Source organism: Kryptolebias marmoratus, linkage group LG15 (genome assembly GCF_001649575.2).
Source record: "Kryptolebias marmoratus isolate JLee-2015 linkage group LG15, ASM164957v2, whole genome shotgun sequence".
In the NCBI taxonomy this organism is placed as follows: domain Eukaryota; kingdom Metazoa; phylum Chordata; class Actinopteri; order Cyprinodontiformes; family Rivulidae; genus Kryptolebias; species Kryptolebias marmoratus.
In genome coordinates this window covers 13,159,872-13,175,597 of record NC_051444.1, presented here as the reverse complement: position 1 = coordinate 13,175,597, position 15,726 = coordinate 13,159,872, and the positions used below count along the sequence as shown (strand labels likewise).

The window sequence follows — 15,726 nt, the reverse complement described above, 5'->3', positions numbered from 1 at the left end:
CAAAATTAAACGAAATAAACATTTGAAATATATGAGTTTGTATGTAATGTATGAATATAATATACAAGTTTCACTTTTTAAATGGAATTACTGAAATCAATCTACTTTTTCATGATATTCTAATTTTATGACCAGCACCTGTAGTTCCATGTTTTAAGAGAAAAAGATGAGTGTCAGTAATCCCATGTTTGTTTTCAGTCATGCATCATGGTGGAGGTCCCTCCCTACCACAGCAAGGCTGTGAGTTCCGCTGTTCAGGTGCAGTTTTATGTCTGCAATGGCAAACGCAAAAGGAGCCAATCACAGCGCTTCACCTACCTTTCAGGTCAGTTTAGAGATCGTTAAAAACAAACTTGAAGCCCAATCCCTTCATGTTTATATTAGAACGTCAAAAGATTACAAAAATCTGCCGGGTCTCGTTGTTGTAGTGTTTCTTCCTGCTGGGTTGAATCTTCCGAGTTAATTTTAAAAAGTTTGACTGAGAGCAGAGATAACACGCTCATCATTTTGCACAGTTCTCCTCTGGGGCTGTGCTGACCTCCTTTCTCTGTGTTTCTCTCCAAAGAAAACATTGCTGTGGTTTAAAGGGGAACCTTCTACTTACAATAACATTAACACCTGCCAACTGTTTATTTTGTAAAGCTTCCTCAGTGGCATCCCTTTTTCTTTCATGCGCAGACTGGATTTGCATGAGGTTTTGTGATACGAATCTTTTCATATCCAGGAAAATTTTACTATATATAGATGTACAGTAGATTTGTTGTTACAGCTTTAAACAATTGGATCCAAAAAAAACTTGGCATCCAGCAATCTGATTCTTGATTGAGCATCAGTGATGTTTTCAGTCAAGACAGAGCTTTGCTTTTTATAATATTGTTATTGTTTTGTTTTTTTTCATCTGAAAGTCAGTCAAACTGAAAACCAAGTTGGCGGAATATTTTCAGATGTGAGCATTTTGTGCAGCACATCCAAACCTTATGTTTTACCACAAACGTGTGTGTGTGTGTGTTTGCGCGTATGCGTACGAGCAGCCTTGCCCGTCCACCCACCCAGCCTTTCTGTTTGCAAGCACGCCTACTCGGCACAGGCAGTTCCTGTTTTCCCCGCTGACAGATCGGTGCAGCCAATCAGAACCATGTAAAATAACACTGCTCTGTCAGTCAAGCTGGGTCGCTGACACCGCTAATGTCACCACGGACACCACCTGCTTTATTGTGGCAAAAAATGAAAAAGAAAGTCAGCTAATCAGTGGGGTTTTGTCTTTCGTCACGGGTTGTGTTGCAGAGGCTCTGTCCCAATTAAAGCATGTATTCTGAAAAAGCAACATGGTTAAATTTGAGGAATTTGTTTTAATTGTATTTTGTAAGTACTGCTTTGAATTTAATAATTATATAGCTGTATTTATTATAAAACACTACCCCTCTTTTACTCCGATATCCCCTGGCTCAGGATCGAGTCAGAATAAAGCGTTTAGCCTTGCTGTGCCTTTTGACTCTGTTGTCCCTAAAGGTAAAACAGGGTGAGGAGTGGGTTTATTCCGTGAACTCGTTTGTTCTTTCAGTGTGATCTGAGCTGAGGGGCATTCAGCTCCTCTTCCCACACATTTCACATGATGGCACCCAGACTGACAACATATGCTCTCCTCTGATTCAGAGCTGGATAAAAATAAAACTCACGGTCACAAGGCACCAGATTGGGAAATAGGTTACCGATTGGCACAGAAGTGCTCTAAGCTGTCACACTAAAAGGGAATGGCCCCATTTTCAATAAAAATGTCAGTTTGTTTTTAGAGGATTTTTTAATCTATAAAAATCCTAATTACATATTTACACATGTTTCAAAGACTGTCCTTGTTGCATTAAGGTTCTTTGGGCCTGCTTTTCAGTTTTACTGCAGAGCTGTCAGAGGTGAAGTTACAGGTTGAGGGAAGTAAGCAGCCTGAGAATGTCTTTAAACTTGAAACAGCTTCTTTTTTAGTTGAAGTGTCTCAACTTGTACGTGAAGTAAAAATAATGCAATGTCATGGCTTGATAAATTCAGAGATTACATTTTTTTTCTCACCTTTCTTCCAGTATTTTCACCTTTTTCATGTACTGTGTGACATGCCTCAACCCATCTCTAACTAGTTTTTAATTTTATGTTCATTTCTGCAGTGTTTTTTTTATTATTATTTGTGGTATTTCTTTTTTCTAGTTAGTGCCTTGTACCTATTGGGATGTTTGTGTACTGCTTCTGCCGAGGTTCAAAATGAGCTGAGCCTTTACTAAACAGTTTCTTAAATGCACAGACCACACTGCGATGTTCACTGAGACATTTGCCTGTTCAGTGAAGACAGAATTCATTGTTTGAATTGTTTACATAGAAAACAGCTAGAATGCAAGACATAAGATGCCGATATGTCATGTGTTCACATGAATGACACATCAGTACAAGGATTATGTATCCATGTTTTTAAACTGATAGTCTGAATTTAGGTTTAGTTTTTTCTAAATGACCAGACGCCAGCACTGTTGTTCACAGATGTTTTGCTGACTCAGTAGAAAGTGAACTAGAATCAATATAAAGGCAGCATTTAATTAACTAATGTTACTGACGGTGCTGTAATAATTTGTTGTTTTTTTGTCTGATCCTGTTTTTTTTTCTCTTTTAGTTTTGGTAAAACAGGAGCAGAGAGATGAATTGGACCTTGCTTCCGTACCCCCCATTTCCATGCCCTTGGCACATGCTGCCAGTCTGGTGCACCCCCAGCTTCCTTCTCCTGAGCAGGGCCACCCATCGGACAACCTTCTGTCCAGCTCCCTTCACAGCTTGACCACAGGCTCCAGACCTGACCTGCTACCTCTGCCAGGCCCCTGCCCCTCCCTGAGCTCCCCTCCATACCAGCACCTGCCTCACCTCCAGGGTCACAGTTTGCACCACCCTCCTGCAGACTGCCACATGCCGTTCCACCAGAGCTCTGCTCCTGCTCCCCTCCGTCCCTCCTACCAGCCTTTGCAACACAGCCACGGTCAGAGTCATAACCTGTCCTTCAATGGCCAGCCAAGCCTTCCTCTTCAGAGCTATGACAGGATGCCCTTTCAGCAGAGCCCAAGTGCAGTATCACACCCAATTGGCTTGGGAATGGGTTACCAGTCCTCCCCTTCCTCCTCACCATCAGCTCCCTCCGCAGCCACCAATCCAATAATCGGATCCCCCCAGAGCCAGCAGCCCCTGCTCTCTCCTTCATCCCCACACCTCCATGCTCTCGGCGCCTTTCACTGCTCACCAAATCACAACCAGGTGCCCTCTCAGGCTGTGCACCCCCTGACTGGGCAGCACTCCCCACAGGTGCAGAGAGGTCTGAGCTACCACCCAGTGAGTCAAAGATCAGCTTCCTGTCCCACACCATCCACGACCCACCCCCCACAGATGATCCCTTCTCCCCATTCTGGACCTTCTTCTCCTCAGCTCCACTCGCTACCATACCAGTCTCCCACTTCATCCTCCCCCACCTCAGGTGGCAGCCCTCTGGGGATCCTACCGCAGCAGCATTCAGGACAGCCGTCTCCTCAGGCCACAAGTCCGGTCCTGACCAGTCTGTCACCTTCAGCAGTGGGGCCTCTGGTTCATCCTCTAAGTCCTCAGGGACCCTTTCCCACAAATGGGGAGAGGCCAAATATTAAGCAGGAACCAGAGGACCGGGAGCCCACCTTCCGCTCCATCGGCCTGCAGGACATCACACTGGATGATGGTAAGATATTCACCATCTTGTGTGTCTTCAAAACATATAGGACTGAATTTTTCCTGCTAAGAGTCAAGGCTTTTACACAAGAGCTATGTATTTTTAGTTTATTGTTGCAGTTTCAAAAACAAATGCAATATCACGTCATGCTATGGTATTTACACACTGCTTTTGTTTGTCATTAAAATTTCCATCCATTTCTTTTTAGGTGTGTTTTGACACTCAATGTGAAGAAAACAGAGTTATGGTTAGATATGATATGTGAAGTTTTATTTACTTTATTTTAAGGCTTAGTAAAAGCCTGATGTTTTTTTTTCTGAATGTAATTGGATATTTGTTACTGTGGCTATAGGTGGCTTTACTATTTGAATTTAGTGAATACATGTTAATATGATGAAAGTTGTCCTTTCATGAGGACTTTTAACTGTTTAGATTTGACTGTCATACAAAACAGGCATCATCATAAGGAGACATGCACCATCATTCCAGCTTTTCACTTTGTTTGGTTTATGTCTCCTCTACCACCTAATTTGATTTGCTCTTTATGATACTGTGCATGTTTGGTTTGATAGTTTGCCGTTAGTCCGCTCTTCTGCTCTCAGTGCCACTTTTTTTTTTTCCTGTCATCCTACCTTTTGACATGAGTTATTTAGAGCACAGCCATTTGTGATCAGTCCCATTTTCTTTCTGAAACAAAAGGCCGCTGAGAGATTAAATTCACTGTAAAATATGATACACACAAGATAAATCTGCACCAGATGTAAAACAATACAGATCACCAGTTGTTGTTTTGGAGGGGCTGAAATTCTGATGTCTGATAACAGAGGTAGTGTTTCAGCTGTCATTGCAGTGCATAGTTGTGTTTGGGGGTTTATTACTGAAGGTGCTGTAACTTAGTATTGGGTATCCCAGACACAAAAGGACAGATAACTGTTGCATCACATTAAAGTGCCTAATTGGAAACTACTAAGCTTCTGGATCTCTGGCAGCAGTTTGAAGATTGATGGCACTATAACATTTTTTTTACTTTTCGGAGCTCCGGAGCAGGGGAGTGTTGCATCATTTTGTGCTTCTTGCTCAGACTGTTGCTGGAACACACTGCAGTAATCACATCCTGTGTGTGTGTGTGTGTGTGTGTGTGTGCACTGACTTTAACTATTCTAATTAGCAGTAGAACTTGTTCACTTTACAACTAATTATGGAGACGGTGCATTTTTTTTGTCATGAATGAATTTCTGCATCTAAAAGATCTTAATCCAAACTCCTAAATGATCTACCTTTTGTATTTAGAACCTCACCTTAACTCTGTGGTTTATTCAGACGATGGTCCTGAAACTTTAGGGTTATTAAGTAGCCTGGTGAGGCTGTGTCAGGGAGGGGTGTGTTGTGTGTTAGCAAGGTCAGCCCAATTAACTTAGGTCTGCTGATGGCAAATCATGTGTGAAGGACCAACCTCCGCTGGAGTTCATCTGAGCAGAATACTTAGGAGCTTTGTGATTTGTACGCACAGCTTAAATCTGTTTATCCAGAAAAAGGTCTCACGCCAAACTGTGGCTCAGATGTATTCAGTCACAGCCACTGTGAAAGTAGCTGTGTGCACTTTTTCTCTCTCTCTCTCCCTCCGCACTTAAAAAAAAAAAAAAAACACGAGCAAAGTTTGTGACACTGTTCAGCCGGGAATGTAAAATCTCCCTTTGAGCCTGTGGCCTAAAATAGATTTCTGTGCCAGCCCGGCTCTGTAGGCCATGTTTTAACGTAGCAACAGGAAGCTTCACGCAGCTCTGAGTTTTGGGAGGTCATGGCACGCTCTCTTAAGTAGATCGCTTTCACTCCACTTTGGGAGACAGAAAGGGTACTATAGACACAAATGGAACTGTAGATACTATAGAGGGGGATTTGTATGTGGTTGATAAGTTTTAAAAAACTTTAAAAAAAAAACAACAATCATTGCCGTTGCCATTGCAACCTAATGGTCAATTGTTCAGTGAGCTGCCATCAACTTATTATCCGTTTAATTGAGGTTGCATCATCTTTGCACTCTTAAGCTCATGACTGCCACCTTTCTTACAGATGAAGCTCAACTTTAAATTTTTAGGTAGAATCTTCCTTTAATTTGTGGTGGATTTTTTTGGTTTTAAATTGGGATCAGAAATTTGTCTTGAACATTTTATGAAAACAAAAAAAACCCAAAACAAAATCCTTCAGTAGTATCACTAAATTGTGTCAGAGACATGAGAAAGCAGCACGAATGTGTGTGTAGAAACTGCTCTGGTTAGCAAGCAGATGGCCCTTGTGACGCACACCGGCGCATGCTTGAGATGTGTGTTTGTGTGCGCGGAAGAGAGAAATGGTGCGTTGTTTTTGTGCGAATCCATTCGATGTTGTGGAGGGGTGTGTGTGTGTGTGCGTGCAGGATGGAGCATGCAGGAGGTGAGAAGACAGACTGACAGACAGATGGACAGACAAGTTCAAGATCCAACCCCACTGCAGGGTTACTCAGCTGAGACATTCAATGCGAAATGCATTTGGCACCCAAAATAGAAGCAAATTTTGACCGTACTGTATGAAATTCATGTTTTGGGACATCCGTCTAGACAAATTAAAGCTGCGGCTGTATGGAGAAATGAAACAAAATAAAATTATAAACACTTAATTAAATAACAGAAGCTGAACAGCTGTGTTTTGTTTTAAATTTGATCAGAAAACAATATCTGAGCACAGTGAGCCAGAAAAGGGAAATCGCATCAGGGCATCAAGATGTACAGAAGTGTGTTTTAAAGTTTAAATGTCTGAATTCACATATGAATTAAAAATTATTTTCACAAGAACAGCAAACATTTTATAAGTAAATTTATTTGGAAGTTTTTTAATGTATTCCTCAACACCTGGGAGTTTAGAAGAGGAAAAGAGAGAGTGATTAAAACTGTCAAGGTCACAGAGTCTGAAGCTGCTGCAGATTAATACATTTACCCAACTTCTAAGCACCTAATAATAATTCTGCTTGTGACAATTGATTGTCTCTTCATGAGTGTTAGTTGTGTTGGCAGCGTATGCCATCCGAGTCTGTTGCAGAAGTGTTTGTTATTCTAATTTTGTTTATTTTGTTGTTTGCCTTACATTTTTCTGTAGTTCTGTAGAAACCTTCAGCAGTTGTTGCTGAATCAGTGTTGCGCCACATCCATATTGTTCCTACCTACTGCTGACGAGTTCTGTCACTGCACAGGTTGCGTCTGTCTTTCTCAAGAAGTTACATACAACGTTGTCTGGTGTATATTTCTAAATCCCTTTTAACTCGTTTGCAGCCTGGTTGCTTGATAAGATCATTACTGCTGTACATTGTGCTTTAGAGAACCTGAGTGAAGTACACAATGCAGCTTCATCATGGCTCACAGGCCAGAGTAACAAACAAAGATTACAGCTTTGTTCTCACTTTTTAGAGCATAAGATTTATTTTTTATTTTTTCAAATGGACCATAGTTCTAGCTAATAATGCAAACTGTATAAATTTTGTTGGAATTTATCCTGCTAACCTTTTAACAAAGTTTTACAAAAAAGTATTTACACTACAGGTCATCCAGCCAGACGGAAAGATATTTAAAAGACGTAGATGAGTGCTGTCACTGCTAAGATCAAGGAGTTACTGATTGATGAAAAGAAATGATATTAAATTACTAACTTATGGCAAAAACAATTTGACTTTTGTCACGCTTGTCCACACCAGAGCCCAGAAGCATCAAAATCTGCCCAAGTTTGCACGGTAAAGTTTTTATATATTTATTAACAATGTTAAATAATACTTAAATTGAGATTATATTAAATTTTTCCTCTCTGAAAGTTCTGCTCAGTGGCTGCTTTGCCCAGAATCTGATCTGATATATGAGAGCTGTAAAAGGAGTTAGGCAAATCGTGGCCAACGTTTCCAAAGATACTTTTTTTCCGAGTTGTTTCCAGACTTGAGGCAAAAAAACAAAGGCCAGAAAATCAGAAGTTTATCTTTGACAGGCAAAGATAAATACTTCTCAGTTTGGATTTCACTTTAAACCTAACCTAAACCTCGACCCGGATGGGACCCTTTGATTTTTTATAAAAATAAACTTTTCAGAGTTGCATCTGACAGTCAGCAAGAATTAGGAACTTGTCTTAGTTCAAGTGGAAGTATTCGTGATGAAAGAGATAAATCTGCCGTTGTTATGTTAACGTGTGAGTGTGTGTGCGCCCGTGCTTGTGTGTCTGTGAGTCAGCCGTTAATCACCTAAATATTAATAGTTAATTTTGATTGCATTAAAAAAAAAAAAAAAAGTAGTGGAAGGAAAATAACATTTCCACCAAATGCTGCTGCTCTTTAAAAACAATGGCAAACATTTGCTGGCCTTTTCCCTCGTAACAAGTGGAAACGGACTTTCTGTCTCATCTTTCCACACAATGAGAGCCTTAAAGAGTGCAACGCGGAGATCTTGGCAGAGGCAGAAAGGCTCGTGTGGGGACGCTGCCAGCTCCCGAGTCTGGAGCGGGACAGAAGCGGGGCGAGCCTGGAAATCCTTCTGTGGAGAAAACTTTAACTCTTACTCTGTTTACTTAACGTAAGCATTGTTATAATATTAGCAATAATTAAAAAAAATATATATTCATGTCAGACCGTTCTTGAATAAGTTACAAAGTGTAGAGGAGCGATTAAGGCACGTAAATGTTATGAAAATGAATCGTTTGTTGGAGCTTCAGTCTTTGGTATTTTGTGCTTCTGAGCACCGGTGTTAAGACGAGTTATCACAGCTTTAATAATGCTGAAGAGAGGATTAGTTGCAGAGCAGTGAAGTAGATTTTAAGCCTGTAGATGTGGAGCTGCCGTGTGCACGCAGTGTTTTGGACCTGCCTGTAAAAAGTGAGTGATTCTAGTTTTCCTGCAAGAACTTTTTCAGTTGTTAAAATATTACAGCTCAAACTGTTTTTCTCTGCTCCCCATAAAAACAAGTTGGAATCTATGATTGTAGTGTAAAGCGCTTTGGGGTCCTTAGACTAGATAAAGCACTATATAAGTGCAAGCCATTTACCATCTAGTTCATGTATTTTAATTGATTTTATTTTTTCAAAGCCGAAACGTGTTACTTTCACATCATTTGTCGTTTCGTGGCCGCCGAGCTCCCCGAATGGCCACTCGAGCGGCTTTAGGCGGAGAGCTGCTGGTCACGCCGATTCCCGTGACTGGCTTACCGTCACCCTCAGATGGGAAATCCACAGATGAATCAGAGATGAGTGACTCTGAGAAACCGACTTTGTGATGAGCCTCTGTGCCCTCACCCACTCAGCCGTTAGCTCCAAAAGTGAAATCGGAGTGAAGCAAAAAAAAAAAAAGAAGGGATTTATTGAGGTGGCCTGGAAGATTTCAGCTCAGGTTTTGTTCCCTGAGCGTCTATTTCCAATGTGTGTGATGGCTCTGTGTTTTCACTTGCTGTTGCATGACATTACAGGACCCAGCAAGTGGAAAGTGCGTGCTTTGATATTCCTCCTTGCCTCTCTCTGTTCTCTTTGCACAAATGTTTTCCACCGTGCCATGTTGTCTCCATTCTCTGGACTGAAGACTCAGTCAGTCTCGATATTATTTGCTTTAGCTGCTCTGCCAAAGTTGTGTTTTTCTGCCTGGGTTAGGGAACTTTTCTCAGTGTGTCATAGCTAGTTATAATAATTACCCGTTTTCCATTTCCACGGTAGACATGTTTATCGTTCTAAATGTCCGCGTGCCTTTTTTCACTTCTGTTTTGTATTATGAAAATGTTTTCAATTTGCCCCTTTGATATGCACTTGAGAAACAGAGAGGTGAAATCACTCAGTCACCGTGGTCTCCTTTTTAGATGTGAAACTTTGGTTTGGGGAAAGTAAAGAAGGCCCTGACACCTATTTGTTCACCGTCGGCAGCTTTGGAAACATACTTATTTGTCACTGTCAATGACTTCAAATCTATATGACGTTTTGCCAGTGCAACGTTTATTTTTTTTTGGCAGGAAACAGTCAGTTCTAGCTGTTTTTAATCTAAATCCTTGCATCCAAATGTCTCGCCAATGATTAGGTTTAACAGTTTGAACTGCTTTGATTCTAATTCAGCTCAGCATTTGAGACAAGAAAGGGTTTGGGTTGTTTTATATTCGGAAATGTTCGGCTCTCTAATCAATACCATCTAATGATATCTTAGTTTTAGTTAAAGTGGTAAACGCAGAGAGGGTTAGAAGTCTTTGGTTCAGGGTGGAAGGAGCGATCTGACGACAGTCTGGTGGTTGCCGTAGTAGTATTAGTCGGCTGACTGCAGAGGTATATTTTGCCGAGGGAGCCCCCCTCCCAGTCATTCGCAGAGGATCTCCCTCCGGCTGAGACATTCAGAGCCACAGTTACTACGACAGGCAGCGCTGAATCACTGGTTTTCTGTTGCACTGTCATGAACGGTACCAGTAAACCCGAGAAAACGCTATCAGCATACGAAACCTGTCAGAAGCTCGTTCTCGACTCAAACCTCTCTTTCACTTCTGGATTCCTGATGTGAGGAGCTCCACCTAACATCCGATGCACTCAATTTCTGGTGCTCGCGATGGCACCGTGTCGATTCTGCTTTATGTGGGTTAGAGCAAGTTTATTATGGTTGTTGTGATGGCTTTTTACAAAGGATAAAGTTTGTTTTCTGGGGTTTATCTTGAGGTTTGGGTTCACATGTTAGAATTTTGTCCAATGTTTGTCCGAATACATCCACTGAGAGAGGAACAAAAAAAACAAAACCCAACAAGCAGAGGAGCTGACATCTTTTCATTTAATGTCTCCATTTAGAGAGAAGGAAAAAAAAAAAAAAGAACCAAATTCTTTTCTAACCAAATCATCCCAATTTACATTTCTCAAAGCTGTAATCTCAGTACTGAAGCGAAACACAAATTTGTGACAAACTGTGTGTGAAAAGCCTCCCGTCCCCCTCTTTTTTTTTATTTTTATGAGAAAACGGAGTGAATCAGATTCGGAGGAATCACTTTCAAAGTTCCACTTGGTCGAGTCACAGGTTTTCAGTTTATTTTATGCAAAACAGGCGCTTGGCTCCTCTGAGCTCCACAGGTTAACGTTTGTCTGCAGCAGCCTAATCAGTACAGCGGAAAGTGAAATGCTTTCTGCAGACGCCCACTTAATGTTGGTTTTTCACAGTTCACTCAGTGTCGCTCAGATTCTGGTGATATTAGAGAAGAGTGACTCCCGTGAACACATACAGCTGTACAATTCACCATCTAACGCTGCAGGAGGACTGTAAGCACAACGCTGTTATTATCCCCTGCGTTAGCGTGGCAGAGTTAAAACTAAATCGTTTTCTTACTGTCAGGACGTTTCTACAAGCTCATTCTCAGATGGCACTGAGATGCACAACTCTTCACTTTTTACACTCTCAGTGCAGCTGCTTTTTATTGTATTTTATTTTATTACTATTACTATTCTGCTGCTTCTCTTTAACAGCAGCGAGATATTTGATTAAGTTGAGCCCAGCTGCACCGCTCGTCTTGTCTTTAAAAGGTCACGGCCTTTAAGAGGAGGCCTCCACCGCTGTTTTCGTGTTCACGCAACTCATTTTGGGACAAATCAAATAAAGCGGTGCACTTGCCTTAGATTTTACCTTATTGTTACGCTGCACATGCAAAGGTAAACGTTTGCTTTGATAGTCTCGTAAGTGTGTGGTGGTTCTGCGAGTGTGACTCTGTGTGCGCGCGTGTGTGTGTGTGTGTGTGTGTGTGTGAACATGGTTGACATGGGAAAGGAAGAGCCTCCCACGCTAACAGGATGATGTGAGTTATGGTGGCCAGACACAAAAGCAAGCACCAGAAAACACAAATAATGCACACCAAGGCGCAACATTGAAAAGCGCTGCTGGGTGCCTGAGCACAGCTTGTAAAAGGGTCTGACGTTTAGAGTCAAAAAGTGTCGTTGGTTGAACTTTAGTTTGACGAAGCAAGAAATTTAAATATGACATTGGTTTTCTTCAGAAACTCACTCGGCTGGGTGCATTTGCTCATCACTGGCTGAGTCACTACCCCACTACCTTTGTTTTAAGATCATAGTTTACAGTAAAGTGTTTGTTTCTTTATGTCTGATTTCACAGCTGCATTACATCTGTCATGTGCAGACTGGTTTGCAGTGCCGGACTGGGCCGCAGGTCTTTACTGCAGCCTCTGAAAGCAGCTCAGTCTGTCTGAATTGAGCGCTGCGTGTCGTGTCTGACCTTTCATCATCACATGTAAAACATCTTGGGGGCTGAAACCACATTAAGAAGTCGTAGCATAAAAACCGAGCGCTCGCATGTTCTTAGAGTGGAAACACGACGCCTTTTCCACGAGTTCCAATCGGGCGACAGTCCTCCATCCCCCCTGTCCTCACGTCTTTCTCACCATGACAGGATTTGATGTTGATTTACTTCAAGGCTGCAGTTTGTTTTTTTTTTTTTGGTTTTTTTACAAGCTCTCTGCTGTGTTTCTTGTGGTCCCAACTGTGTGAACTGAATGGAGGCAGCAGCTGTAAAAAAATCACACATGCTGTCCTTTATTTGAAATCAGGCTCGAGCTTCAGCCTCGCTGAGCCCGAGTGCTTCTTTGACATTAATTCCACTTTTTTTTTTTTTTAATTTCTAACAACGAAGACGTTTAGCCGTGTGTACAGACTTCATAAAGGAGTCTGTACTGAACCACTATTAAAGGTCAAATGAAGTAATGGCTGACGCAGCTGCACAGATGTGCGTTGGAAGGAGCCAGCGTGTTGTTTCTTGGACTTGGACAAAGGTGAGAGCTGGCCCAGGCAGTGAATGGAATAGTTTCTGTCATTTGCGGCGTCAGGACTGATTTAAATCTCCCGTCAGAGAAAGGGCATGTGCAGCCTTGCAGTTCTTCCAGTCTGGTTTAGTTTTTCCACTTTGAGCTTTTTGAGCTTTTTATTTCAATTTCAAGCTCTTAGTGTGGAACTACACCGCCCCCTGCTGGAAAGAAATGCAAATAGTTTCATCTACTTATATACAGATATTTACACACAGGCTGTATTATAGTTAATTAATTATTACAGGCTGCAGCTAGAGGCTTTCCTCTAAGTCAGAATAGATCAGTGGTCTTTAAAGACACAACTCTACCAGAAGTAGCTCAGCTGGTTTTAGCAGTGTTGGGCTTATAAACCTGACAAACTAATTGACTTGTTAAAACATTCTGACCCAAACAGCCCTAACAAAGTCGGCAAAAATATGGATGAAGGTGTGCCGGGGTGTCTGTAATGTGAGCAATGAGTCCTTTGGGGCCTGTAGGTTTTGGGGGATGCTTCAGACTGGTGTTTCTGTTCTGTTCTGTAAGTCATTCCTGAGCCTTTTATAGGTTGTTAGGTGGAGATGTCAACGCTAGGATGTGGGGTTTCCCCAACTAAACGCTGGATTTACCCGCCTGTGGTTATAATGTTATGGTCAGTTGGTTTATATATTTTCTTAAAGCACAAATATTTGTTTGCTACAACACATTATTGTTATCTGTAGTTTGGCTGATTGAGGACGAGCTCGGACATCTTTATTCCATCTCTGAAACGTGTTCTTGTGTATAAATCACCTCCCTTAGCTTTTAAAGTTCCTCCATCATCTGTCATTGGTTCTGTTTGGACTCACCAGCTCACCAGCCTCCATGAAATGTTTTTCTTGTCTTTCTTTCTGGTTTAAAGTTGTTTTAAATAACGCCTCTCCCTTTTCCCTCTCTCTCTCTCTCTCTCTCTCTCTCCACAGTGAATGAGATCATTGGCAGAGACATGTCCCAGTCCCCCAGCACTCATGGCTCTCCGTCAGTTCACAACCAGTCGTAGCTCGGCCGTGGCTCCTCAAGCTCTGCCGCGGCCTTTTGGCTCCAGCCTCCAGCTCCTCGCCCTGCAGACTCCACGGCCTCAACGCAGAGCCAGGACGTGGTGCAGGTGCCGGTCCTGGTGGAGGACGAGCGGAGGAGACCAGACTGTGGGGTGGGGAAGACGAACATTTCTCTGGTTTCATTTCAGTGATGCTGTAGCTCTGACTTACACATGTAGATGACTTTTTTTTTATGCAGACGTGGAACGGAACAGGACATTTCCCTTCTCACAGCTGTCTATAAGTTCTCAGGCTTGTGTTTGATTCTCTGTCCCTTCACGGCGCTGCTGCTGCTGCTGTCTTCCTGCCAATCAGCTCTCACCCCTGTGAGCCTGAAACGCTTACTTTTTAAATCGCTTTTCAGTGAAGACGTCACGACGGAGGGCTCCTGTCACCCCCTCACCAGCAATGACTTCCATGAATGGAGATGTAGCTCAAAGCTTTGTCGCGGGGACACGAAGCTGTGTTTCCCCCCACTTCTTCACCTGGTTGTTGTTTTCTTTTTTTAAATCCATTTCTGGCAGCATTGTTAGGAAACATCAAGAGACTGAAAACGTCCAGAAATGCTACAGAAAAACAAAAACATTGTGAGGATCAGCAAACGTGAGGAAAGACGAGTTGAAAGACTGCTGAGCCATTCTGCTGCATTACCAAATTAAGATAAAACCTGCCTGAACTATCAGAATACCCTTTAGGTTAAAAATAAAAAGGTTTGTTTTTACCCAGAAGAGAGAAAAAAAAAACCTTCAGGTCTGGAGCGTGGCTGCTGCTCCTGTGGAGCTGATCTCAGATCTGCAAAATATGCAACATTCCACCTTTTAGGAACCTTGCAGCTGTCTAGATATCTATACAATGCCCATTCTTTTCTGCCCGTTCTCCTCAGTTATACGCCCCTCTCCCAGGTTTCCTCCTTGTCTTTGAGTTGAACAAATGCCTTATTAATGTAAAGCAGCTTTCTGTGGTAGCTCCAGCTTTGTTGTTGTTGTTTTGCACAGCAGGCTTGACGTTAGACAATGATATATTTTTGGAACCAGACATGCAGCTCCTGTGATTATATGACGTAAAATTAAGGATATATTTGATCATTTATTTAAAAAAAAAAAGCCATTGTTTTTATGTCACAAAGAAATGTTTTCATTGGTCCACAGATTTGGAGCTCTAATTTCTAATCCTCTATCTACTGCTCAGATCGCCCCGGGGCCTTTTTGTGCCTTTTCATTTCCGAACAGCCGTCATTAAAGTGACAGCCTGCACAGCATTTATTGGGAACTAATCAGAGGAAAAAAATTGTGATCCTATTTCAGCCCTAAAGATGTCTGAATATTGTGCTTCTGCACCGTGTCTGCGTCTGTAAAGAACAACGGGTAAATCCGGAGAGCAACGTCCGGACGCACTGGGGTCTTCCAGCATCTCCTCTGCTGTTCACGGTTCTTTTGAAACGGCTCCTACATGCGTCGGTGTTTTCCTTTTTATTTTTTCCTGCCCTCGCAAATGCGCAGTCAGTGCCTGTATGGCAGCAATAACACAAATCCCAGGACAGAGACGGTCGGCGACAACGCAGATTTCCGCTGGCTTTCCGCCTTAAGACTGACAACAGTGGCGCTCTGCATGTTAGAGCCAGGTGGCTTGTGATGGTTTGAAGTCAATTTCCAGGTAAAATAAATAATTCTGCTATGCATTGAAATTCTGCTTAATGCCTTTAAAAATAATACTAAAAAAGGACAAAAAAAATATGACCTTGATGCCTATAGATGTAGACTTTTAGATGCTTGATGGGTTCTGTTAGCAGCCTGAATGGAGGAAGCAGTGCAAGCAACTTAATTCAGTGTTGTGTGTGTGTGTGTGTGAGGATGGATGGTAGGTGTTTGAACCAAATATCCAGATCAGATGAGTCCTATTTTCAATACCAGAAGCACACACATTCAGGCTATGCAAACTGTAACAACAGCAAATGTGAGATATGTTGTTAAATAAGAAAAAAAAAAATAAAATAAATGTTTTTGGATTTCACAGAAAAGAAGAACCTTTTGTATGAGGACGATATCACGTCACTATGTGAACTATTAGGATGCCTTAACTCTTGTTTGAGAAGCAGTTTGTCTGAATGCTGTTCAGGTTTTATTACCCCCTCCCC

General features: G+C 42.0%; 1 protein-coding gene across 2 annotated transcripts in view; it reads left to right on the top strand.

Annotated features, from left to right (window-relative positions):
- The window catches only part of nfatc3a (nuclear factor of activated T cells 3a), a 54,632-nt gene that overhangs the window by 38,355 nt on the left and 551 nt on the right, over positions 1-15,726 (top strand). For both annotated transcript variants that reach the window (XM_017418763.3, XM_017418764.3), the window contains exons 8-10: positions 199-325; positions 2,651-3,730; positions 13,479-15,726. The exon at positions 13,479-15,726 is cut by the window's right edge and continues 551 nt beyond it. In XM_017418763.3, the coding sequence (XP_017274252.1) occupies positions 199-325; positions 2,651-3,730; positions 13,479-13,555 (1,284 nt within the window). In that variant the 3' untranslated portion in view covers positions 13,556-15,726. The remainder of the gene's footprint in view (positions 1-198; positions 326-2,650; positions 3,731-13,478) is intronic.